Genomic DNA, 27,815 nt, shown 5'->3' with positions numbered 1-27,815 from the left:
GAGCGGCCTCAAACTCATGGTGATCCTCCTACCTCTGCCTCCCGAGTGCTGAGTGCTGAGATTAAGGCATGCACCACCATGCCCAGCTTTCTCTCTCTCTCTCTCTCTCTTTAATTCTCTTTTACACAGGCTCTCACTGTAGCCCAAGCTTCATGGAGGTTAGTTGGGTTGATGCTTTCTAATCATTTTGTCTGTTGAGCTGGTATTCAGTGGTAATAGGTCGACCCCAGTCTTTTATAATGGTACTTTTTGTTTCATTAGGATCAGTTTCTGCTCTGTGCAGTTGACTGTTCCCACTGTTGAGCACATTTGCCAGGTTTACTTAATTTAGCCTGGGACATAAATTTTTGTTTAAGGGTTTTCATTTGGAACTTGCTTCTCATATATATTTTGTGCTTTTATTAGCTTAATTGTATTTAAAGTGAATGTTGAACTTGGTAATATTTCAATTTGTGGGTTTTATAAAAAAAGCATATTTGTTTTTATAAATTCACTCTTGTCTGCAAAAGTTGATAACGTACAGTAATTCATTTTAACAATTAAACACTTCAGTAGGAATTATTTACTGACAGTCTATAAATAGAATCAGAATGTTAAACTCCTTAATAATTTAATAAAACCCACAGAAATTTAATATACTGAAAAGTTTTCCACCTTATGCATAATAGATTAATACTTGTAGGCTACAGTAAGACCTTGATTACTATAGAATGCTTTAGATCTGAGAACCAATAAAACTGTTTTGTGATTTGTAATACAAGGGTCTTCTTTGTACACTATGTTAAACACTCTATTTCTCACTAACTGTTTTCCAGAAAAGCCCCATGTGCGCATGTAAAATACTCTCTTCTCTATGAAGAAACTACTTCTTTGTCATTAGGATACACAGAGATGGGTGGAGGAAAACTGTTCCATTAATACTTCAAAGAAAGGCCATTTGATCTAATTAAAAAAAAAAAACACTTGTACATTTTAATCATAAAAGAGTTCACATAGATTAGCTTCTGATATTAGTAACATCATTAGATTTTTATCTATGCCTAGTAGACAAATCTGAAATATTAACTTAAATTTTAAATAATTGTTATGATGCCAACCCGTTTGTTTGTTTCTTTTTTTTTTTTTTTTTTTTTTTGAGGTAGAGTTTCATTCTAGTCCAGGCTGTCCTGAAATTCAATCCTTCTACCTCTGCTTCCCTAGTGCTGGGATTAAAGTCATTACCACCATACCTGGCTATTGCTGTGAATTCAAGGCCAGCCTGGGACTACAGAGTGAGGTCCAGGTCAGCCTGGACTAGGATGATAGCCTACTGTGAAAAATAAAACAAACAAACAAAAAACAAGAAAAAAAAAAAAACTGATGAACTTAGGCTGGAAGGATGGCTCAGTCGTTAAAGGTACTTGCTTACAAGGCCTGCTGATCCAGTTTCGACTCCCCAGTAACCTTATTGAAGTCAAATGCACAAAGTGGTGCGTGTATCTGGAGTTGGCTTGCCGGGCAAGAGGCCCTAGGGAGCCCATACTGTCTACCTATGTCTCTCAAATAAAAAATTGTATATATATTTTAAAATATTTCATTTGCAGTTGCTGAAAGCCCTGGGGTGCCCATTTCTTTCTCTCTCTCTCTCTGCCTCTTTCTCTCTCAAATAAATAAATAAAATAAACCAAAAAAGAAGTTAAAAAAAAAGGACTCTTGGCTGCCTAAATTATAAATTTATTTGGTTTTTGACTTTTTGTCAGCCATCACTGCTTTGTGATAATATTTAACTGAAGACTATATATACAGAAGAAATATTAGAGTTGTGTTTCTAATTAAAATACACATTTAAGCTAGAAGGATTTTCTAGTTTTCTCCAAACTGTTAAGACACCACCTGAGGCCATACAATCACATGCTCTCTTGTCATGGAACATTAGAAGGAGTAAAGGAGCATGGGTACCCTTCTCCTGTCCTTCAGAACTGCTGTCCCCTGAAAGCCCTCTGGAGACGCTCGCTGCACTGCTTGAACATGGGCATGGAGATTGACCTCAGCTCCTCATGAAATATCCCCATCGAAGTGAAACAAGAATTTCTTTTTAAAAATATTTTATTTTTATTTATTTATTTGAGAGAGAAAAGGGGGGGGGAGAGAGAGAGACTGAGAGAGAGAGAGAGAGAGAGAGAGAGAGAGAGAGAGAGAGAGAAAGAAAGAAAGAAAGAAAGAAAGAAAGAAAGAAAGAAAGAAGGAAGGAAGGAAGGAAGGAAGGAAGGAAGGAAGGGGAAAACAGAAAGAGTGGGGCATGCCAGGGCATCCAGCCACTGCAAATGAATTCCAAATGCATGTGCCACCTTGTGCATCTGGCTTAAGAGGGTCTTGGGGAATTGAACCTAGGTCCTTTGGATTTGCAGGCAGGCACCTTAACCGCTAAGCCAACACCCTCCAGCCCTGAAGCAAGAATTTCTGTTTCTTTCAGGTCTTGTCTGTTTAGGAATGAAGGATCACTGCATACCACTTTATAACAAATATCTTTCTATCCTTTTTTTTTTTTTGAAGGTCCTAGGAACTTAGCTGCTACAAGTAGGACCGAATTGGGAGTCACGGAGCCACCTTCTCCAAGTCCTGGCCCTGCAAAGAAAGGCAGTTCTATTAACTGGTCTTTGCCTGATAAAATCAAATCTCCACGCACAGTGAGAAAACTGTCCATGAAAATGAAAAGGTTGCCAGAATTTAGCCGAAAACTGAATGTTAAGGGAACCTCACACTATACAAACAGTCCAGATAACACCCATCCCTTGTCTCAATGTCACTGTCGAGAAATTCCTCATACTGTCATTCTGCCTTCTGGGAACCCAACGCCAGCTGCTAAAAGGAATGTTATAAGCAGGTACCATCTTGATACCACTGTATCTTCTCAGCACAGCTACCAGAAGAAAGCCTCAGTGAGCTCAAAGTATTCCTGCAGAGGTGGTTACCTCAGCGATGGAGACTCACCTGAACTCATAACGAAGTCTAGTAAACATGGATCGGAAAACAAAATTGGAAAAGGGAAGGAAATCATTACAAACAGTTGTAACAAAAATGAAATAGACATCGATGCTTTTAGACATTACAGTTTTTCTGATCAACCCAAGTGCTCACAGTACATATCTGGACTCATGAGTGTGCATTTCTATGGCGCGGAGGATTTGAAACCGCCCCGGATAGATTCCAAAGATGTCTTTTGTGCAATTCAGGTTGACTCAGTAAACAAAGCAAGAACAGCTTTGCTCACATGTCGAACAACATTTTTAGACATGGATCACACTTTCAACATAGAAATTGAAAATGCACAGCATTTGAAACTAGTGGTGTTCAGTTGGGAGCCCACGCCAAGAAAAAACCGAGTATGCTGTCACGGAACTGTCACTCTCCCCACTTTATTCAGAGTGACAAGGACTCACCAGCTGGCTGTCAAGCTCGAGCCTAGAGGTCTTATTTATGTGAAAGTGACACTGATGGAACAGTGGGAGAATTCTCTGCATGGCCTAGATAAAAATCGAGAATCAGTAATATTTGGTGTTGATATTCAAAAAGTTGTAGAACAAGAGAACGTGGGCTTGATGGTGCCTCTCCTGATACAGAAATGTATTGTGGAAATTGAAAAGCGAGGCTGTCAGGTATTGCGTCACTGGTTCTCTGCCTCCTTTGTTGGTTGGTTGGTTGATTGAGTGTAGGTCTTGGGAGAAGGCGTTCAAGGTAAGGTAAGGAATTTTAATGTAGACATTTCCCATTCCTAATCTTTTAATTGTGTTACTGTTTAAGGTGTAATTCGTACTTTAATCGACATGATTTTGAGAGCGTGCTAGATGGTCTTGTGTTGGGATATGGTTTTATCACTAGAAACTGATTATAATCGCATGTCCAGAAAAAGCTGATAACCTTGGGAAAGGCTAATTCACTTGAGAAATGTTTTTGATGATTTGAAATTCTGTGAAAGTTCCAGCAGTGAAGCCTATAACCTTTGGTCCTAAGATTAGCTCCCTGTCCTTCAAAGCTGTGTGCTCTCCGTCTTCCTCTTTGAATTCATAGACTTTCCTGTCACTTCACTCTGGGTGGCATATAAGATGAGGAGAGATCCTACTGATATGAACACACCTCAACCCCTTTTAGGCAAAATAGGAAGGCAGTTACAGCCTAAAAAAGAAGCAAGAAGGATGGGGAGATGGCTCAGTAGGTAAAGGTGCTTGCTTGCAAAAACCTGACAGCCAGGTTTGATTCCGCATTTCCCATGTAAAGCCAGATGCACAAAGTGATGCGTGAATCTGGAGTTTACTTGGAGTGGAAGGACGCCCTGGTACATCTATCTATTCTCTCTTTTCCTGTCTGTCAAATAAATATTTTTTTTAAGAAGAAACAAGAACCTTGTGTGATTGTAATGATGTTCAAAAATTTGCCCAGTTAATTGGCCCTACCTTTATTCTCCTTAATACACGTGGATGGTGGCAGTGAGAAACAGCATGTCACTGAGGATCTTACTGAGGTATAAAACCTATATGTATTCATTTTTGTGACATGTTGAGCCTAAAGACCATTTATGTTCTGAGACATTTTGTTTTAGTGCTATCAGAATTTACAGTGAAAAAAGATAAAAGACACAAGGAAAACATCACAAAATCTAAAATGTTTATTTAAAATATCTTTTTGATCATGCTTAAAAAAATTTTTTTTGTTTATGTGGTGGTATGATCAAACCCAGGGCTTCATGTATGTTAAGCAAAACTCTTAACAACTAAGCCACATCCTTTGCCCTAGAATACCTTTTTGAACTTCAAGTGGGAACTGCAGAGCCTGCACAGGGTAATGTCATTTCATCTTCAGATACAGATCACCTGGATTCTGATTTCTTCGGATTTTGTGTTTGACACAGGGTATATTGAACTTGTGGCAATCCTCCTGCCTCAACCTCCTGAGTGCTAGGATGATAGCTTTGTGCTTCCTCACCTGGCTTTGAATTCTTTATTAGTGCTTAGCTGTGTGGTGTGGGTGAACCATTTCTCTCTTCGGACCTTATTTGCTCACATATGTAAAAATGGGGGCAGCGGCTTCTCGAAGCTACGCGTAGAGTACACGGACTTCTGAGACTGCTTCAGCTTAGGTACATGATTCTGTCTCCCAATTATGTTGTCTTTGTGGAGTGAAACTTTTTGTCAGTTACTTTTCTTTCTTGGGTTTTCTATTTCCTTCATTTTATTTTCCAGGCATTGTGTAAAGAGCTCAGAGATTAGGCAGACTTTAGAGTTAATGATTAAACAGAAACTTTGCAGTTGAATATTAAAGTAAGTAACTTAAGTGGCACTATTATTTTTAATTCATTTTCTCAAGTATTTATAAAGCAGATATATAAGGCTGATAATCACTTTTCTTTCTCTCTTTCCTTCCTTCTTTCTTTCCTTCCTTCCTTCCTTCCTTCCTTCCTTCCTTCCTTCCTTCCTTCCTTCCTTCTTCTTCTTTTTTTTTTTTGAGGTAGGATCTCACTCTAGCCCAAACTGACCTGGGGAATTCACTGACCTGGAGTCTCAGGGTGGCCTCGAACTCACAGTGATCCTCCTACCTATGCCTCTCGAGGGCTGGGATTAAAGGTGTGTGCCACTACACCTGGTTTTTCACTTTCTGGATTTTTCACTATGCCTTTCTGATATGATTTGACTGGCCCTGATATATGCTATTCTTGGTGTAAATGAATCAGGATTAGTTAATTAGGAAATAAACCTTCTTCCTAGTGTATTCCTTGGTTCTCCATGTTATGCCTATCCTTTGGATATAATGTAGTCTTAGGTTCTTGACCGGCTTTTAGCTAATACAACTAATCATCTAAGTATTTTGGATATTATTGACCTCTGCCTGTTATTGGCACTATCTCATATTAAGACCCATCTCTCCAGTATGTTCTAGTAGCTCTTATGAAATGGAAGAGACTCATAAGTAAGTAAATCTGGAGATTTCACTGGTCTTCCCCATATTCTTGATCACTTACAATATTTTATGGTAATTCATGCTATAAATTTTTGTGGATTGTTTTTGCTTTTTCTGTCTTGACATATTTTTTTCTCCCTAACTCATCCTTGAGTTCAAAGTAATCTTTGATTTGGAAAAATTGGGGCTGCTCCCTTACTTTCCTTACATTTCTTGAGGTTTATTCTTTAAATTGACTCCTACAGGTTAATCAGAAATGTTTGCTTTTCTTCACACAGAGACTAGGTTGGTTTTCCCTTACTGGACACACAGGGAACTTCCTAGGACGTGTTTGAAGAGCTAGCAATGCTTACAGAAGAAACACTTTCCAGTGCAGGCTCTAGAGTGAGCAATGTCTGTGCAAATTTTCAACTTGGAACTTTATTTCACTTTTGTGTACTTTAATTGCATGCCATTAAGATGAATTTGCAAGGTTCGTGTGATTGTATTATTATGTATATTTTTTAACTTTACCATAATGTGGCCATTTTATTTCTAGGTAGTGGGCCTTTATCGATTATGTGGCTCAGCAGCAGTCAAGAAAGAACTTCGGGAGGCATTTGAGAAGGATAGCAAAACTGTTGGTCTATGTGAAAACCAGTACCCAGATATAAATGTAATAACAGGTAATAAATGGATTTTATTTTATGTACTCACTGTGGAAAGATGGCATCTACAGGAAAGACTGAGGACTGAGGAGATGGCTCCCCAGCTAATTGTGCTTGCTTGCAAAGCCAGCCAGCCCATCTTGATTCCTCTGCACCTATTAAGGCCAGATGCAAAATGGCACATGTGTCTGGACTTTGCACCCATACACATACAAATAAGAATTTTTAAAAAGAGAGAATTGAAATGCTTTTTTTTTAACCTAAATTTGATTTGGTTTTATTCTGACATATTACTTCCATGTTGTTTTTTGTGAGGCTATATTAAGATAGGATCCCTGTTCTTAAACGGACAGCAAGTGATGTGGGGAGTAAGATCTACATTCATCTCACTAGTAGCTAGCAGATCTGTACCTTCAGGGAGGGATAACAAATGTTTCAGAAGTTCACTTTGGAACTTAGGTGTTGATTGACTATCTGATTCACAATGTAGATGATTTACTGGGCAGAGGGAATCCATTATAGATTTCCGAGTGAGGTCATTAGAGATTGTTTTGAGGGAGCGATGCTAATCTGGTGACCATGGATGGACTGAAATTAAAGAGAAGAGAGCGTCAGGAGCCAGTGTGGTCTCTAGTAGGGCCTGGCGGGAGGGGAAGGTGAAAGGCTGTGTGCTGAGGGAGGGCCTGGGCATGATGCTAAAGCGTAGCTCGTCATGTGCCAGGCACAGAAGTAAGAGCTGGGTGGGATGTTGTTGAAAAAGACCGTTGTTAGTTGAGTTGTGTATGCATAGCATATCTGAAGGAGGGCTGTAAATGGATTTGTCAAGCGAAGGTCAAAGTACTCATCTGCTGCTAAGGAGAAGATGCAGGTGAATCTGAGGGGGCTTTTAAATATTTCTTTATTTAAAGGCAGTCTCAGTAGGTAGCTGAACAGTCCTGCTTGCTGAGGTTGCTGGCCAGCGCCACCATGCATGCTGCGAGGGCTCTTTTCTTTATCCGCATGCTGACCCGTCGTGTAGCAGGGAGACAGTATGTCTAGAGAGGAGGCTGAGTGATGGAAGTGAGTTAAATCCTTGAATCGTCTGTAATGTTTGAAGAGACAGGCACTTTGGAAGTTTCAAGCTCTGGAGGCAGGCAAGAAAAGAAGGAAGAACCCTCCAAAGATACCGAGAAGAAAGGAGTTGGGAGGTGGGAGAGCAGAGCTGACAGGTTAGGAAGGGGCGGAGAGGAGTGCTCTTCTGTGGAGTCACGGGATCAGAAAGAGCTGTTTCCATTGGCCAATCTTAGTGATAATCTGCAGAATCTGTTTTTTTTTTTAATTTTTATTTTTGGCTTATAACTGTTTTTTCTTTACGTTTTAGTTAATGACATTTTCAAACATATACAGTGATCCATCCCTGTTATTCACCACCGTATTTTCATCGTTCTCAACACATGACCACACACTTCTCCTTATGTCCCCCATTTGGTCCTCTTCAAGCCTGGATTATTGGGAACAACCCAGGGCTTTAGTCCTTGCTTCCGTGCGCCTCCTGGGGTCCGGTGGTGGTCACTCTTCTCTCCTGTCAGCTGCCCTGCTTCTTTCTATGCTGCTGCTTATCTCCTCTGAGGTGTTTTCTTACTTTAAATACAGTTGTTTTAGTGAGAATGTGAGGGAAGTTTACTTTGTCCATAGTAAACATTTCAAGCTGTTTTCTAGAATTGAGGCTTGTCCCTGAATGCTGAATGACTATTTTCAAGAGCACTTAACACATACTCGAGAGTATTGGAAACTGATCCTAAGCATTGTAATACTAAGAGAAAACAGACCAAGGTGATTTTTTGTTCATATGAATTTAAACAGATCAAAAGGCTCTATGTTTTGTAAACAAAGAGTTTTTTTTTTTAAAAAGAGGTAATTTCTAAAAGGCTATTATTAATGTATTATTTGAAAATCATAAAAGGTACTTTATGAATCCATTAAAGAAATATTTTGTAGATACAAGTTTCTAGGAAAGAAGACTAAACAAAAGTGAAATTTTGTCTCTGAGAAGCTTTGGTTTAGAAATAAAAACCAGGGTTGGAGAGATGGCTTAGCAGTTAAAGCACTTGCCTGCAATGCCAAAGGACCTTGACTTGATTCCCCAGGACCCATGTAAGCCAGATGCACAAGGTGGTGCATGCATCTGGAGTTCATTTGCAGTGGCTGGAAGCCCTGGTGCGCCCATTCTTTCTCTCTGTCTCCCCCTCTCCCGCTTTCAAATAAATAAACAAACAAAATACTTTTTAAAAAACTGTATTAAGTATATATGATTTAAGGGTGAAATGGTGTGGTCTGAATTGTTTATTTGCTACAGGCAGGAATTCCTAGGTTTGGATATTGGCAACACCTGCAGAAGACACGAGTGGTAGATTTCTAACATTCTTTCCTAAAAACATGACTTTCTAAATACACTTGTTGAATATTTCTTAGCTCTGTTTGTATTATTCCATTTCAGTAAAGCTATTTTAAAAAAATAGAACTGTTTTCTTTCTTGATAAAGAGCCAGTGAAATGATTTAAAAATTACCTGAGAAGCATCATTGGAATTATAATAAATGCATCTAAAATCATTGTGGCTCAAAAGAAAGGGTATTGTTGACACAGTGAATTGGCCAATATTGTGTTTATCCATTCCACATGAGCTCACATTTCTAAGTAAACGCTGAAATATAAATAATAGCCAAGTAAGCCCAAAACCCGAGAACCCGACGAGCCGAGTGATGCCGTCTGGTCAGTGTGTGTGTTCTCAGCTGTTTTGTCTGGAACACAAAATGGAATGCCCGACAAACTCATTTTGTATGTTTCTTTAAAGCAAGTTCAGTTTTTTTGTTTGGTTTAGGTAGGGTCTCCCTTTAGCCTGACTGACCTGAAATTCACAATGTAGTCTCAGGCTGGCCTCAAACTCACAGCAGTCCTCCTACCTCTGCCTCCTAATTGCTGGGATTAAAGGTGTGTGCCACCATGCCCAGCCATTTTCTTTTTGGAAGTAGGGTTTTTCTCCAGTCCTGGCTGGCCTCAGACTCTCTGAGACCCTCCCACCTGTGCCTCCTGAGTGGTAAGTAGGTTAAAGTGTGTGCCACCACGGTACAAAATTTAGTAAAAAGTTAGATTTTTCTCATCTACTCAGGGTACAACTGCTATTTTGACTTAAGGTTATATTTTCAAGCCAAGTCTTTTAGTCATTCTAAGCGACTTTAACATACAAATGACGATCATAACACTAAATTCTCAGTCATCCAAAGTGACTTGTTTATTTACTTACTGAGACTGGATCTTGCTATGTAGTTTAGGCTTGCCTCCAACTTGCAGTCTTTCTGCTCAGCTCTTAGTGCTAGGATTACAGTATGTGCCACCTCTCACGATCCCAAATGACCTTTATATCAGCTCTACTTTAATGACATCTCCCTTAACGCCTTAACTGCTAAGCCATCTCTCCAGCCCCCAGGCCCATTTTAAATTCGATTATTTCCTTTTTTTATTACTAAATTACTAGGTTTCTTTGTTGTGTATTTTGATTCAAGTCCTCAATTTGATACATGGTATATCATTATTTTTGCCCTGTTGTATGGATTTTCTTTAACTCTCTTGATGGTGTCCTTTGAGGCAAAAATGTTGTTAATTTTAGTGACTTCAACTTTTTTTTTCACTTGCAATTTTGGCATTGTATCTATGGCATTTGTTTAAATTAGTATCATGAAAGTTTACATTATTTTCTTCTAATAACTTCATAATGCAGATCTGTTACCTCTTTGGAGTGAACTTTTGTGCATTGTAGAAGGGATTTAATTAGTCGTTTGCAAGAGGACATCTGTTTGTTCTAGCATTTGCTGACCATACATGTGAGCACTTATTTCTGGGCTGTCGTTCCTGCTGCACTGCTCTGTCTGCCCACGTTGATGCCTGGGTCCCAGTGTTTTGATGACTGAAGATCTGCAGTAAGCTTTGAAATTGAGAGAGATTGCTCCTTCCATGTTCTTCATTTCCAAATTTTTAGGCTATTCTGAGAATTTTAGGCTCAGTTTATAAGTTTCTGTGAAAAAGTTAGGTGGGATATTTATTACTCTAGAGTTGGGAAATCAAACCCAGGGCCTTACCCCTGATGGGCAGTGCTCTATCACTGAGCTGTGCCCCGAGCTGGGATTTGCATAGGATTTGCAGTGAAGCTATCAGTGTCTGGGGAGTAGTGATGTTTTCACAGTATTAGGTTTTCTGATCCATAACCATGGGCTGCAGTTACATTTATTTAGATCTCTAGTATCCAAATGTGATTTTTAGTTTCCAGGGTAAACATTTGTAGTTCTTACATTTTTTTCCCCGATGTGTTTAATTCTTTTTGATTTTATTGCAATGGAATTCCCTCCCCCCTCTTTTTTTTTGTTTTTTGGTGAGGGTAGATGGGCACTAAGGATTGAATTTAGCAAGTGTTTGTCACTGAGCTGTATCTCTAGCTCCTGAAACTGTTTTCTTAATTTCCTTGTCAGAGTGTTCACTTTAGTGTATAGAAATAAAATTAATAAATGGATTTTAAATATCGATTTTATGCTGTGCCAACTAACCAGTTGTAGCATTTCTTAGTTCATTCTCTGGAGTTTTCTGTATCAGCTTATGTCATCTGCAAACAGAGGCAGATCTTTTCCATGTTTCTGACCTAGGTGCTACACTGGAGCCTCCAGATAGCATTGACTAGAAGTGTCAAGAATGGGTAGCTCCATCTTGTTCCTGATTTGACGAGCAAATAGCCCCAGCTGCGGGCAGCTTCCCTTTAGTCTCTGTGCTTCGGCCTGCAGGACGTCTTAGCGGCCGCCCAGCATAGCTAGACTGTCTGTTTGCTCTCTGCTCCTGGAAAGTCTCTTCAGCAATGAGCTGGGGAAATTTTGGCCTCGCCCTGTGTGGCTCCCATCTCTCAGGGTCACTGTCTCGATCTAATATCCAATGTCTTGCAGTTTTTTGAATGTATCTTTAAAAAAAACAATAAAGAATTATTTATTTGCTGTAAGTGTAAAACACACACATACTAGGGTGTTTGGAGAATTGAACACTTTGCAGGCAAGTGCGTTTAACTGCTAAGCCATCTCCCAGCCTTTTGTAGGTTTCTTGTGCAGTGTTTTCAGTCTTTACAAGAAAAAGGTAAGTGTGAGTGTGGACTCTGCCACACCATCTTGCCTTGAAGCCATGGACTGGTTCTCTAGCCCGTGCATGTGTTACTGAAGCTATGAGGGAAGAAACCCACAGTCACCTGAGCGTACGTCAGGACAAGAATAGTACATCCCTGCACTTGAAAATTGCCCAGTCCTTAGTGGTGCTCATGGAGACTTCTGTCCTTGTACCCTGTCTTGCCCACTGTGCTTCTGCTCCCCCCACTCTCCTCTTTTGCCCTTGGCATCCTTTAATTCCTTCTTTCTTCTCTCAGGCTCCACATCCCCTGTATTACTTAGTGATGGTCCTGCCTCCTAATGATCAGATGGACGTGATTTCTCATGCTGGGTTTGCCAGTGTTTCTTCCTTCATCCTTTGCACTTCCCGTTTCCTTTCTTTCCTTAGAGATGTTCTCTTCCTCACATCTTGGCCTGGCTTAATCCTTCCTGTGTTCTCAGGAGTCTTTTCTTTCCCCCTGGGGACTTTGCTCAGTTGAGTACACTCCCTTTCTCCTCGGTCTTGGGAACCTTTTGCTGTCTTTTCTAATGTCCATTTGTTTTCCAGCCAACTGTCTGGCTCATGTCCTTTATTCCCCTGAAACTGCTTGCCAAGGTTGCTGACTTCCTTTTCTGCTGGATATTTTTTGGTCCTTATCTCACATTGCCTCTAGATCATTGTTGCCTGTACCTAGTTACAAACCTTCCGCTGCGGACTCACAGGAGGACTTTGCGAGGCAGTGCCGCCTCCGAGACCAGGAGGCCCGCTGAGTGCGCAGTGCTCCCCTCCGCGTTGCTGCCACGCCCCGCTACCCCGTTACTCGAGGGTGTCCTCCGGTACCACCTCCTTCCCCAGACATGCTTTCCTCCCACCTCCATCTCTGCTCCTGGCCGACCTGGCCTGCTGTCGTTCTTTGTTGCCGTGGGAGAGCTCTGTTCCCTGGAGAGAGGTTGCGCCTCGGCTTGTCTTCTAGTCTTCTCTTGTGTGCGCATCCCTGGTGATCCCGGTTGTCCTGAATGCCCTTGTTTGCACAGCTATGTCTTTGGTTCCCTCTCTCCCAGGCCTCGGGTTTTTATATCCAGCAACTCTAAATGTTCCACTGGCACTGTAAGCTAGCTCCTTGTGTTCGGAGGAAGCTTCTTCCCACCTGTGAAGCCGTAGGTACGTAGGTACCGCGGCTGGGGAGACAGCTCAGCTGGTGAGCAGCAGTGCTTGCTAGGCCAGTGTGCAAAGCTGCGCCCCTGCTGAGAGGAGCAACAGGATTGCTGGTCTTACTCGTCAGCCAGTCAGCCTGAGGAGCAGTGAGCTCCAGGTCCACGAGAGCCCGCCCAAAGGATAAGGGCCATCAAGGAAGACACGTGCCATCCTCTTCTGGCCTCTGCATATGTAGCATGTGCACCAGGCTGCACGTGTGCATGTACACATGCACACACAGTCCACATACTATACAAACACGCCGACAGTCAAAGTGAGCCACTGAATTGCAGTGCCCTTGCTCTCCCTCTTTCAAGTGACAGCCCGTATCCACCTGGTGCTCCAGCCAGCAGAGCAGAGAAACGCTGTCATTTCCTGACCCTCGGAATCACAGAGGCCCTTTTGACTTGGCAGCCTTGCTTTAGAAACGTGGGCTGCAGACACAGTGGTCTTCATACAAAGGAGTGGTGTGCAGGGTTATACATGTGGCATGTTTTGGGAGAATAAAAGGGACAATCCCGGGGCTCACCTTCGTGGGACTGAGCACCCCAGTCTCTGGAAGATGGTGATGTGGCCGTCACAGTGACTGAGGCCACAGTCTGTGTCGGAGATGATTCAAGGATGTGAAATGAAAAAGCATGGAATAAAGGAGGACATGCTTACGTTTGCATAAAATACTAGAATGCCACATAAAAAGTGATGAACTTGTTACTATTCAAGACTGTCAAATGAGAACAGGCCGAGTTTTCATGTGGAGAGCAGCTGTTGAATCTGTCGTGATACGTATTTAGGGTTAGGGAGCGTAAGCTCTCGCCTGTTCTCCCTTGTGAACGAACACGTTTCCTCAGTGCGCCGTCTGCTCTGCTCTGCTCTGAGTGCTCGCCCCTGCGGCGCCCTGCTTCCCTCTGCCCTCAGCAGTGACTTTCCTCCTGCAGTGACAAGGCTGGCGCTTTCTCGCCTTCCTTTGCTTTCATCCATTTGGTTTCAGGGAGGTCTTTTTCTTGTCTGACAGGGTGGCACTAGAGATTATCCAACCATCCAGTCTAAGGCATGTGCCTAGTATTAGAAAGGAAATGCACTGACATGCCTCATTTATTGGCATGGGCTTTGGACCATTGGTACTATTAATTAAAAGTATAGAAATTCAAAGTTGAGATAATTTATCTTACATTAATCAGTCTCTCTTACTTTCTTGATTTCTGTTGTACAACAGAGTCAGTGTATCAAGAATAACTTATGAGCTGGAGAGATGGCTTAGCAGTTAAGGCGCTTACCTGTGAAGCCTAAGAACCCATGTTCGAATCTCCAGGGCCCATGTAGGCAGACGCACAGTGACACAAGTGTGTCACACATGTGCCACAAAGGGGTGCACACATCTGGAGCTTGTTTGCAGTGGCTGAAAGCCTTGGCACACTCATGTCCTCCCTCTCTATCTTGCTCTCAAAAAATAAAAATAAAAAAAATTTAAAAAAGAATAACTTATATCACAACTCTACTGTGTGTGGTCATTGGAATTTATATGTGTGCATTGTGGCATACTTTCAAAACAAAGCTAGATACTGAAAGAACACAAAATGCTATTGTTTTGTGATAATATGCTTTATGTTTTTGGTTTTATTGTTTTCAGAATATTAAAAGTTGACTATAATAGTACTTAACATTAAACAAAAGCTCACTGTAGTTCTTGATTTCACTCTGAAGACCAATCACCAGCCATGTGGTTTGTTTCAAGGTGTCCTTAAAGATTATTTGAGAGAGCTTCCTTCTCCTCTGATAACAAAGCAGCTGTATGAGGCCGTATTAGATACAATGGCAAAAAGTCCTTTGAAAATGTCGTCCAGTGGTTGTGAGAATGAGCCCAGTGACTCCCAGTACACTGTTGATCTGCTAAATTGTCTGCCAGATGTTGAGAAGGTAAGCATAATTGGTATCCATTGTTCCTGAAAGCCAGCAAATGATACTGGTGATTAGTTGCATAGTTACAGTATTTTAGATCCGACATTAGTGACGCTGGGGTTTAAGCTCTGCCTTCACCACTTCTTTAAATAGTATATCTCAAAATCAGCTTATGTTTATTTAGCCTAGGCATGAATGTGCCTTATAAGTTTTTAAAGTATACTATTATCTTACGAAAATAATGTTTTAGAAAAATTGAGAAGAAACAGAGAAGAATGTAAAATTATAACTATCAATATCCAAAGGCAGCTATAATTAATACTTAGTGTGTTTCCTTTTAGTATTCTAAAAACACAACAACTGTTGTATGTGTGGCTCAGTTGTGGACCCCTCCTTTTCTTGCCTCTTCCTGCTCATCCCTCCCCCACATCTAATGTTGGCACCACCTTCATCAGGTAGGCCTGCAGGAGAGACAGCTGCCTGGTCGGCAGAAGCAGCCCTGGCCTAACTCACTGCTGCTTTGAGAAAGGCTGGCTGAGCTTGACTCAGGAGGCCAACTTTGCCAACATTTCTTGTCATCTGGAGGCAGAGAGGGCAAGGATGAGTGGCCCCGAATGTCCTGGGTGCCTCCTCTGGGTGGGGGAAGAGGATAGCTAGAGTACTAGCATTAAAGATGAGAATGCTTCCTCCCCAGGGAAACTACAAGTGCCACTTTGTCTTTTTTAAAACATGAGTGCCACTTTTAGGGGACGAAATAAGTGTCAGGAATTTAAAGCTTACGATCAAAGTTTTTTATGAGTGTTGCAGTCTGTCACATGAATTGACTCATGCTGTTAACATTCTTTTGGAAGCACTGCATATTTGGAGTACATTTTACCTAATTTATCACTCTTTCCTTTGATATAATGTTTTGATTTTGAAACCATTTGTATATATTTGTACATGGAAATTCCTTTTTAGCTGTAGTAATTTTTTTAAAGTAAGATTTGTACTCTATAGCTCAGGCTAATAATTTTTTTTAAGTAAGATTTGTACTCTATAGCTCAGGCTGTTCTAAAACTATGTAGCCCAGGTTAGTCTAAAACTCATGGCATTTCTCCTGACTCAGCCTGAAAAGTGTTGGAATTACAGGCATAAGCCACCAGCCTGGCTGTAGTAACTTATATGTAAAAGGATTTCAGTGCTGTGAACATTTAAAGGCTCTTAATAGATGTATTCATACCAAATTTCACATTTCGAAACACAGTTGAGGGCTGGAGAGATGGCTTAGTGCCTACAAAGCTTAAGGACCTAGGTTCAACTCCCAGAACCCATGTAAGCGAGATGCACATGGTGGCGTATGTGTCTAGAGTTTGTTTAAAGTGGCAAGGGGCCTTGGCATGCTCATTCTTCCCCCTTAAGTAAATAAATAAAAATAAAATATTTTTTAAAACACAGTTGAAATGTTTGGCCCATCTTACTTAGTAAGACAAGCAATACCCTGTCTTACTGGAGATAGTTTCTTCCTTTGCTGTTGAGCGTTAGCTACCATGTTTAAGTCTGTGTAACTGCTGTGTGCAGGTGCTGCACGATTGCAGCGCAGCCACAGAGTGCTTTGTGTGGGGCACCTGTTGGGAGTGAGCAGAAGCGCACACTGTGGTCTATGCTTTACTGTCTCGAGGACAGGGTCTTGCCATGTTGCCCTGGCTGTCCTGGAACTTGCTATGTAGACCAAGCTGGTCTTGAGTTGTGGCAGTTTTTCCACCCTAGCTGCCTCAGTGCTGGGATGACGGACATGAGCCACCACACCCAACTACTTCACTTATTTTGATTTCAGAACATCTCTTATAATCTTCTCCAGCGTGCATTCTCTTCGTTCCTTCTTTTTACCCCCCAGCACTGGGCGAGCGTTTACATTGTCGTTCCCCACCATTTCTTCTTCACGCCCCAGCCAGCGCCAGTCTGCTCCTACCTCGCCTCTCTGGCCTGGTGCTGCCAAGACCTCTGTGACCTCCCACCGCCAGGCAGCACTCCCTTTCAGCTCTAGAAACACCACTTTTCTTTTTCAATAAGATTTTGAAATTACAGTCTCAATTCTCATTTCTTCAATAACATTTGTAAAGAAGAAATTGCAGCTCACTTTTAAAAATGGTGATCATATGCCACTACTTCACAAAGCACCATTCTTTCAAATGTTTTAAAACCCAGTAGCCATTTCTCTTTTTTTGGTTTTTCGAGGTAGGGTCTCACTCTGGCCCAGGCTGACCTGGAATTCACTATGTAGTCCCAGGCTGGCCTCAAACTCACAGCGATCCTCCTACCTCTGCCTTCTGAGTGCTGGGATTAAAGGCATGTGCCACCATGCCCGACTTTGCCGTTCCTCTTTTTAAGCCAACTTGCCTTATTAATCTAAAACAGGTTGTTTTTTTTTTTTTTCAGGAAAAAATTCTAAAATTCAAACTGTACTATTTTCCCCCTTTCCTTAGTTTTGTCTGCTTAAAATACTTACTAGTTAAGAAGCATGTTGGGAAGAAAAAAAGAAGTGTTTACGTTTATAGAATATGCTGTTCACAGTAGATCTGGCCATGTTCTGACATGATAAGGCTTCCTAGTCTGGGACGATTTGGCAGTGATCTGTGCTCAGAACTGAACTCTTCATCCCACACAGCTCTGCTGACATGTCTGAGACAGCTGATGATAGATGCATTTTCCTAAGGGCTCCAATTAAAATTTGAAAATCACAAGTGTTTTTAAAAGGACAGATAACTACTTAAGGGACTAAATAATGCTTAGACATAATTTGGTTTCTGTGTAGTTTCTATAAGAAAATATTTTCCAGGTTCTGAACATTCAGATTACTACCTAACCTTTGAAATAACCCTCTTATAAGGTTTTTGTGTGTGTGTGTCATAAATTGTACCTTCATACTGATCCCTGGATGAGCATATTCAGTAGAATATCCTTTCATTTAAGGCAACTCTAAAGATGCTGTTGGATCACTTGAAGTTGGTGGCTTCCTACCATGAAGTGAATAAGATGACCTGTCAGAATTTGGCTGTGTGCTTCGGACCAGTGTTGCTAAGTCAGCGGCAAGAGACCGCCGCCCACAACAACAGAGTCTTCACGGATTCGGAAGAGCTTGCAAGTGCCTTGGATTTTAAAAAACACATTGAAGTTCTTCATTACTTACTTCAACTCTGGCCAGGTAAATGATCCTCTGGAAATATTTTTCTTTTGCAGTGATAGGGTGTATGAATAAGCTAATCATTTAATGCCCATATGGGATCGAAGAACACTTTTTCTAGGTTTTCCTTTTTTTAATATTGAACAATTGACAGTTGCCTTAGAGTTTTCAATGTATATTTTATTCCTTTACTGAGGACATCATAGGCAAATAGGTTATTGTACATTTTGGATTTGGTCATCTCTAAGTTCCAGTTAGCATTCTGACTTTGGCATGCTCCTCAACATTGGAGGTGGCATTGCCTTTTGTTATATTTCTTTCATAAGTTTATAGATGCATATGAGAAATAAACCCAAAATTATGGACATAAGTATCAGTACAGCTCTTGGCACATAATAGTCAGTTGAATATTAAGTCTTCTCATTACTTGTTCATGTTTTATGAAGCAGGATTCATTTTCCTCCCTAAGTCCATTCCTTGACAGATTTACAATGTTAATGGTCATTTCTTCAAATTAACCCAGTTTGAATTGGCAGTCTGACATTTTGGTTTTTCTTATCTATCCAGCTATTCCAGTCAGTAACAAAAGGCTGGCAGTTATTTTCCTCATGTAGCTTAGACAGCTTCAGTTCTAACGAGAATATATATTTCATTTATTGATTTTTAATTTTTTTTGTTTATTTTTACTTATTTGAGAGTGACAGAGAGAGAAAGAGGCAGAGAGAGAAAGAGAGAGAGAATGGGCGTGCCAGGAACTGCAGCCATTGCAAATGAACTGCAGATACATGTGCCCCCTTGTGCATCTGGCTTACGTGGGTCCTGGGGAATTGGGCCTCAAACCGGGGTCCTTAGGCTTCACAGCCTGAGAATATGTATTTTAATTGTGTGTTCCATAACGGATCTTTAGAACTCCCTGCTTCTCTGTCTGTGCAGTGTGTTAGCCTCAGCGTGAAAGAACTTAAGATGCTTAGTGGTAAAAATGCTGTTGCCCCAGTCAGGGTAGATCCACATCTGTACTGTGGCACTTGCCAATAGGGTGAACTCATGCAAACGCGGCAGCTTCTCTAAGCCAAAGTGTCACGAAGATTGCTCAGCTGAGGCCATGAGCAGTTGTTAGCACAAAGGGAGCCCTCGGGAAGTGTTCTCTGGTCCTCTTATTTTGTATGACAGGGAGACACCAAAGTGCAAAGGAAGAGCTGATCTAGTCTTCTAAAAATAAGTCTGAGTTTTAAAAGGAGTTAAAAATTAAGAAAAAAAAAATTTACTCACACTGGCAAAGTTACAATTTTACACAGGTTTAAAATTATTTCTGACTTGTATTTTATGTTTACTCATTTTTACTAATTACTTAAAAAGTCCTGAATCAACATTTTCTGGGTAACTGGGTTGATTTCTGCTCTTGGGGCCAAACATAAAGAATCTCTAACATTAATTTTTTAAAAAATAATTTATTTATTTATTTATTTAGGGTTTTTTTTTTTTTTTGAGGTAAGGTGTTACTGTATGTAGCCCAGGATGACCTGGAACTCAATCTGTAGTCCCAGGCTGGCTTTGAACTCACAGTGATCCTCCTACCTCTGCCTCCTGAGTGTTTGGATTAAAGGTGCATTGCCACCATGCCCAGCCTCTCAGGTTAAGTTTTTAAATATTATTTATGAGTGAGAGAATGGACACACTAGGGCTTCAGCCACAGACACAAACACCACCATGTATATCTGGCTTACTTGGGTTCTGGGGAACCAAACCTGCGTCCTTAGGTGTCACAGACAAGTGCCTTAACCACTAAGCCATCCCTCCAGCCCTCTGGCTAAAATTTTAACTGTGTGTTTTCTCACTTTTCCTACAAATGGTAATCAGCAATTTGTAAGTATTGTAGTATATATCACTAATTAGAAGAGCAACCTTTGTATCATAATCACAAGTGAAAACTTGTCTGCATGGAGAAACTATTACTTCCTGAGTTTTGTCATTAGCTGTACATCAGAACGTACTTGTGGTAGGCACCTACTCTGGGGTGAGGAGGCAGAAATTTAAATTATATTCTGTTATAGAAAAAACAGGTTCAAGGGCTGGAGAGATGGCTTAGCAGTTAAGCGCTTGCCTGTGAAGCCTAAGGACCCCGGTTCGAGGCTCGCTTCCCCAGGTCCCACGTTAGCCAGATGCACAAGGGGGCGCACACATCTGGAGTTCGTTTGCAGAGGCTGGAAGCCCTGGCGCGCCCATTCTCTCTCTCTCCCTCTATCTGTCTTTCTCTCTGTGTCTGTCGCTCTCAAATAAATAAATAAAAAAATTTAAAAAAAAAAAAAAAAGAAAAAACAGGTTCAAGCCAGTGTGATGGTGTATTCCTGTCATCCCAGCCATAGGCAGGAGGATCAAGGCAAGGCTGGTCTTGGCTACAGCATAAGTTTGATGCTATCCTGGGCTACATGAGACTCTGTCTCAAAAGAAACAAAAAACAATCATAGAAGATTCAGATTTTATATTTTTCATTTATCAGACATATATTTATTGCACATTACTGCATATCAGAGCCGCTCCTATAACCGTCCTGTACTCACCCTGATAGCAGGCTCATTTTCACATATCTATTGCCTCTGGATATTAAATACTTGTTGAGTTGAACTCAGTAGTTTATTTTTTTTAGTCAAAGCCAAAGGCTAGACATGGCAGTTCCTTTATCTGACCCCCCCATCAGCTTTATTAAAGTATAATTGGTAAATAAAAACTAGGTTTTTTTGTTTTGTTTTGTTTTTGTGGTTTGGTTTTTCAAGGTAGGGTTTCAGTCTAGCCCAGGCTGACCTGGAATTTACTATATTGTCTCAGGGTGGCCTCGAACTCACGGTTCACTGCGATCCTCCTACCTTTGCCTCCCTCGTGCTGGGATTAAAGGCTTGCGCCACCATGCCCAGCCCTCATGTTGATGTTTTGATAGAAGCATGCCTTGTGAGATAATCAGTCATTGGGATAGTAACATTCAGCCCTTGAGTTACCATTTTCTGCTGGGGAAGTGGGTAGCAACAACCGAGACCTGCCCTGTCTTTGTATACCGTAGTGACATCTGACACAGTCGTGCTTCTCCATAGCTCCCTACTATTGCAACTCCCACGCTGTTTTCCTTCAATATTTGGCTGTTTTAGAGTCTTCAAATACTTGAGCTCATGCTGTATTCATCCCCCAGTCCAACGCTGTCCCTTCTGGGCTCCTGTGGCGGGGCTGGTATTCATCCTTCTGTGCCTCCAGTTTCATCCATGTGGCAGACAGGAGGATTTCTTTAACTATTTATTTATTTACTTGAGAGAGAGAAAGAAAGTGTCAGGGCCTCTTGCCTCTGCAAATGGACTCCAAACACATGAGCCACTTTGTGCATCTGGCTCTATGTGGATACTGGGGAAGCAGACCTCGGCTGTCAGGCCTTGCAAGCAAGTGCTTTTAACTGCTGAGCCCTCTCTCCAGCCCAGCAGCAGGATCTCATTCTTTGGTGTAAGAGGATGTCGTCATGGATAGGCTCTGTTTTCCTTTTTATTATTTTGGTTAGTGTATAGAGAGATGGATGTCATGGTGACATTTTTGGACATATATATTAGCTTTTGTTCTTACTTAGCCCCTTTTCATTTTCTTCCTATGCCCGCCCCCCTTTCTGGTCCCCTTTCTTGCCAGAATATTTCCCTATGGCTTTTGTGACATATATTCCATTGTTTTCTTTTTAAAAATTATTTATTTTATTTATTAGAGAGAGAGAGAGAGATTGGCAGATAGAAAGAGAATGGGCAAACCAGGGCCTTCAGCCACTGCAAACAAACTCCAGATGTGGATCCTAGGGAATTGAACCTGGGTCCTTTGGCTTTGCAGGAAAGTGCCTTAACCACTAAGCCATCTTTCTAGCCTCCCATGAGTTTCTTTTATCCCCCATCCCTCCTTTTAGACCTCTTCCTCTCCCTCTCAACTTTCATGTGTTATACACATTATATATAATCAGATTTCATCTTGACTATACTTTGTATGTGTGCATGTGGCTGCGAGTGGAACCCGGAGGATAACCTCGGCTGTTGTTCCTTGGGTGCCAGCTACCTTTCCTGAGCCAGGGTCTCTCACTGGCCTGGAGCTCACCAACTAGACTAGACTGGCCAGCTAGCGAGCCTCAGGGATCTGCCTCGTCATGCTTGTCCAGCTCTGAGATCACATGTGTGCAAGTGTGTGTGCCACTACATCTAGCTTTTTTCTGTGTGAGTTCTGGAAATTGAACAGTTTATACTTACAGACCAACCATTGTGCTAACTGAGCCATCGCTGTCTCCTCAGCTTCTCATACTCTTAGCATTTTAATCACAGCTATTTAAGCAGCTGCCTCATGTTCAGCATCTTATTCTAAAGATCTTTACTGCTGACTTTAATAACTTCTTTTTCCATAACTGGTTATTTTCTTTAAGCACCCAGACAAAGGACAGAGAAAGTCAGAAATTGAGGGAAACTAGCTCTGCCCTCTAAACTACCTGCTATTAAAATCAAGTAAATAGGGTTCAGGTGCTGACAGTGGCCCACAGAATGTGTGAGGTGGCCAGAGCTCCTCCCAGTCCTTTTGTGGGAGGCTTCTGTAGGCACAAAACAGTTACTTCCAGAGCATCCTGTGTTCTGTTACTTTTTAAAATTTCATTTGGGTAAGAAGATAACTTACTTTGAAAGATTTCTGTTTGACAACCCTTGTCTTCACACACAGTGGCCTGGATATCTGTGACCTCACAGTTTCTGGCACTACCTTCACAAGACCTTTCTAGTAGGAGGAAAAGATAATGGCATCAAAATAAAGACAGACTAATTGAAAAGAGGGGCACGAATGATGGAGGGTGGATTTGTAGGGGTGGGAAGGGAATTTCCATGGTTTATTGTCTGTAATTATGGAAGCCGTCAATAAAAAATAGTTTAAAAAGATAGGGGGCTGGAGAGTTAAAGTGCTTGCCTGCAAAGCCTAACTACCAGAGTTCAATTTCCCAGTACCTTCGTAAAGGCAGATGCACGAAGGGGCACTTGTGTCTGAAGTTTGTTTGCAGTGGCTAGAGGCCTGGCACATCCATATTTCTCTCTTCCCCATCCCTTTGAAAATAAATAAATAACAATGTAATAAATTAAGACAATAACAACAACAAGGCTTGTCTTCAAAGAAGCCTATGGCATCAGCCATGCAAGGTGAAAACCGTCCACCAGTAGCTGTTCCCATCGTCTTCCACCAGGCCCAGAGGTCTGCCAATAGCTTTGGGGCCAGATGAGCCGGGGTTCTGGCAACAGTGAAAATATATGTCCCTTGTCCCCAGAACAGTCTTCTTTTCATATATTTTTAATGCATTGTAATTTTATTTAAAAAGAGATTAAAAAGCAAAAATATACCTAAGGTTTCTGTTTAAAAGTGTACTGAATGGGCTGGAGAAATGGCTTAGTGGTTAAGACACTTGCCTGCAAACCTAAGAACCCAGTTTTGATTCCCCAGTACCATGTAAAACCAGATGCACAAGGTGGCACATGCGACTGGAGTTAGTTTGCACTGTCTGGGGGCCCAGGTGCATCCATTCTTTCTACCTGCCTCTTCCTGTTGAATAAATAAATGTAAGATTTTTTTTAAAAAGAATACTGAAATTATTAAGAGACTCCCCCCCCCCCCCCCCCCGCTCACTTTCCAGACAGGAAAATGGACTTGGTGAAAGGACAACTCCTAGATTTTTACTATTCCTACACTCCATGATAAATAGATTTCAGCCAGGTTTTGTTTTTTTTTCTTTGAGGACAGGGATAGTATCACTTCTGTACTAGTCCTTTTTTTTTTTTTTTTAATTTTTTATTTATTTATTTGAGAGCGACAGACACAGAGAGAAAGACAGATAGAGGGAGAGAGAGAGAATGGGCGCGCCAGGGCTTCCAGCCTCTGCAAACGAACTCCAGACGCGTGCGCCCCCTTGTGCATCTGGCTAATGTGGGACCTGGGGAGCCGAGCCTTGAACCGGGGTCCTTAGGCTTCACAGGCAAGCGCTTAACCGCTAAGCCATCTCTCCAGCCCTGTACTAGTCCTTTTTATTCTTTTATTTCTCCTCACTTGATTGTAGCTTTTATAAGGTCATTGGTTATATTTTTGCCCACTTGTATATTCTTAGATCTAGCAGAATACTTATCCTTAGTAGACAATCAATATATTTCTGTCAAATAAAGCAATTGTCCTACAAAAGTTAGCATAGCAAAAAAATATATATATATCTTAGGGCTGGAGAGATGGCTTAGTGATTAAGGTCTCTTGCCTGCAAAGCCAAAGGACCCAGGTTTGATTCCCCAAGGCACACATAAGCCAGATGCACAAGTAGTGCACATGTCTGGAGTTTGTTTGCAGTGGATGGATGCCCTGGTATGCCCATTTTCTCTCTCTCTCCCCCTACCTCTTTCTCCCTCTCTCAAATAAATAAATAAATAAAATATTAAAAAAATAAATCTAGCCGGGCGTGGTGGCGCATGCCTTTAATCCCAGCACTCGGGAGGCAGAGGTAGGAGGATTGCTGTGAGTTCGAGGCCACCCTAAGACTACAGAGTTAATTCCAGGTCAGCCTGGGCTAGAGTGAGACCCTACCTCGAAAAACCAAAAAAAAAAAAAAAAAAAAAGGTCAAAAACATAAGGGAAAATAAATTTCTTAGTATTACTACAGTTTGAAATTTTTCAGCAACCTTATTAGATGTAATGTTGTTTGATTCTGTTGAAAGTGGGTAGTGTGTAAAGAAAACCAGAACTTTTTCTTTTGGGGTTAAAATAAGCCATTTCTTTATAAATTTAGTAGGAAAACATTCTAATTTCACCGGTTTAAAAAGGCAATGACAGTGCTGGAGAGATGGCTTAGTGGTTAAGTGCTTGTCTGTGATGCCTAAGGACCCCGGTTCAAGGCTCAATTCCCCAGGACCCACGTTAGCCAGATGCACAAAGGGGCACACGCATCTGGAGTTCGTTTGCAGTGCCCATTCTCTCTGTCTCTCTCTCTCTCTCTCTGCCTCTTTCCCTGTCTGTCACTCTCAAATAAATAAAAATAAACAAAAAAAAGAATTTATTTTTTAAAAGGCAGTGATGGACTTTTCAGAACTTGAAATTTCAGCTTAAAATAAGTAAAATGTCAATTTAATTGGCATCTTAGACGTCCTTCCGAGTAATGACACAAAAGTAGAACTTGAATAGTGTTTGGCTAAACAGTCTTAAGAAACTGGCACCAAAGAAATCTGGTTTTTACAATAATGTCAGAAAACAGAAGCACACTTTGACCCAGAGTCAAAGGATGGGTGGAGGGTGAGAGAGGTGGTCTCCTTGTTCAGTCATGTGCAACAGAACAGCAGACACATTCGCTCTACGTTGTGTGTAAGCCGGTGTGTTACCCCTGGTTGACATTCTCTTTAACTTAGTAAGGGATTTATAAAACACGGACTTTTGCTAGCTGAACAAGCAGTCAGAAAGAGAAAGGTGTTGTGAATAATCTTTCATGGCTAAGGCACAGCAGCCCACTGCTTTATACAAACACGCACGTGCACATTTTCTGGGGACAAGATCTCATGTAGCCTGTACCGGCCTCGGGTGCTGTGCAGATGAAGGTGAGCTTCTTGAACTGCGGATCCTCTCGCCTCTACCTTCATCTCCTGGGATTAGAGGCACGTGCCACCCTCCCTGGTTGACGTGGTGCTGGGGTGGAAGTCAGGGCTGCATGCATGCTGGGCAAGTACTCTCGAGGGAACAACATCCCTAGTTCCTGTCTCAGCTTTTTAATTTTATTTTTTGGTTTTTTGAGGTAGGGTTTCACTCTAGCCCAGGCTGGCCTGGAATTCACTATGGAGTCTCAGGGTGGCCTCAAGCTCACGGCAATCCTCCTACCTCTGCCTCCCGAGTGCTGGGATTAAAGGCGTGCGCCACCACACCTAGCCTCAGCATTTTAACTTAAGTCTGTTTTATATGCAGAAGAGCAGTGCACCAATACTTCGCTTAGGGTAAGGAGTAAAGCCTTGGATCGTTTGAAGTTGTAAGTGTCTGTGGCACTCTCTTTCTCTCGTGTGGCCAGCATGCTGTCAGGATATACAGTGGGGTTTACCTCAATGCAAAGAAAGTTATTTGGGAATGTTATTTGGAATTTCTAACCAGAATTGAAAAATAAAATATCTGTACTGTTTCCAGGCACTAAATGAAGACTCTTATTAGCTAATGCTGTTTAATCAAACTCAGGTAACAAATGCCCAAGTCTAGTATTCATGCATTTTCTGAAGGTGGACTTTGGGCTGCGTAGAAAATGCTCACAGTGCTGCGATGCCCAGAAGCTGAGTCGGGCCTCAGAGTGGCCCCTGCCGACGCCTTTGCCGCACTGAGATGTTTACAGACAAAGGAACTTTTTGTTTCATTTGTTTGTACACCCACATGCCTTGCCTGCTCTTTGCTGTGGCCTTTAATTTAGGAGAAGCTACTGGCTTAGCTACTTGTTGAATTATATCTAGTTAATAATTAACTTGCACAGAAAGTTAACCAACATTGGAAATGTTATTTATTTGGGAATGTTATATAGCATGAATTAGTGCCACTGAACATTCTGTTAGCTTCTGTGCCTAATCTTAATTGAGTCTAGTGGTAGAAAACATTGTTGTGGAATGCTTTCTTTTGATAGTGTGCATGTCTTTGTTTAAATGCATGTTTGTAGTTAATGATTAAATGGCTTTATTTTTTAACTCTATTTTTTTAAGGTCATTTTTATTTCTGTTACCTAAAGTAAAGTTATTGCTCATTTCTAGTGCAACGTTTAACTGTCAAAAAATCAAATAATCTGAACCCGGAGCAGTCATCTTCTCTCAGTTGTCTGAGGCGGAAGAGAGACCGGCCTTACGTGTGGAATCTGAGCAGTCCCAGTTCCTCGGGCGTCCTGAGGCCCAGGCCCACCAGACTGGACAGCGCGCTTAGCAATCGCTATGCGGGAGACTGGAGCAGCTGTGGAGAAGACTATGTTTCAAAAGGAAATGTCAAGGATGTGGATTATGATGATGTGCCTTTAGATGATAGAGAGGATTATAGCAAACTGGATGGACCAGAAATAATGATCAGAGAGCAAATCCCCGGGTCCAGAGAGTGCACCCTTCAGACATACTTGACAATGCAGACAGTCGAGTCCACAGTGGATCGGAAAGCTAACCTCAGAGACCTGCAGGAAAGTATTGACACTCTGATTGGCAACCTGGAACGTGAGCTCAACAAAAACAAGCTGAATATGAGTGTGTGAGACTGACAGGTTTTGTTGATTAGTAATATCCTAAATTTCGAGTCAGTTCTCCTCACTTTTCTTTTCTTACATTTCTCAGTAGGGCTGCTTTCTTTTCTTTTCTTTTCTTTTCTTTTCTTTTCTTTTCTTTTCTTTTCTTTTCTTTTCTTTTCTTTTCTTTTCTTTCTTTCTTTTTTTTTTTTTTTGTTTGTTTTCTGAGGCAGGGTCTCATGCTAGCCCAGGCTGACCTGGAATTCACTATGTAGTCTCTGGGTGGCCTTGAACTCTTGGCGATCGATCCTCCTACCTCCTGAGTGCTGGGATTAAAAGCATGTGCCACCATACCCAGCCCTTTTCTTTTTTTTTTTTTTTTTTGAGGTAAGATCTCACTCTAGACCCAGTTGACCTGGCATTCACCAGTCTCAGGTGGTCTCAGGGTGGCTTTGAACTCTCAGTGATCCTCCTACCTTGGCTTCCTGAGTACCAGGATCAAAGGCATGAGCCACCACACCCGGCTCTTTTTCTTTTCTGTGTCTTCCTTTCCTCTCTCCTTCTGTCCCCTCCTTCCTTCCTTCCTTCCTTCCTTCCTT

The 27,815-nt window shown here is 41.5% G+C and overlaps 1 protein-coding gene across 1 annotated transcript in view; it reads left to right on the top strand.

The window, feature by feature from the left end:
* The window catches only part of Syde2 (synapse defective Rho GTPase homolog 2), a 46,397-nt gene extending 19,036 nt beyond the window's left edge, over positions 1-27,361 (top strand). The window contains exons 3-7 of the mRNA XM_045138682.1: positions 2,533-3,635; positions 6,470-6,596; positions 14,658-14,839; positions 17,774-18,005; positions 26,765-27,361. Coding sequence (XP_044994617.1) covers positions 2,533-3,635; positions 6,470-6,596; positions 14,658-14,839; positions 17,774-18,005; positions 26,765-27,246 — 2,126 coding nt within the window. The 3' untranslated portion in view covers positions 27,247-27,361. The remainder of the gene's footprint in view (positions 1-2,532; positions 3,636-6,469; positions 6,597-14,657; positions 14,840-17,773; positions 18,006-26,764) is intronic.
* The last annotated feature ends 454 nt before the right edge of the window (positions 27,362-27,815 follow it).

The sequence above is a fragment of the Jaculus jaculus genome, chromosome 19 (genome assembly GCF_020740685.1).
Source record: "Jaculus jaculus isolate mJacJac1 chromosome 19, mJacJac1.mat.Y.cur, whole genome shotgun sequence".
Lineage (NCBI taxonomy): Eukaryota > Metazoa > Chordata > Mammalia > Rodentia > Dipodidae > Jaculus > Jaculus jaculus.
Note: the sequence above shows the minus strand (reverse complement) of the source record. Positions and strands in the feature narration are given on the sequence as shown.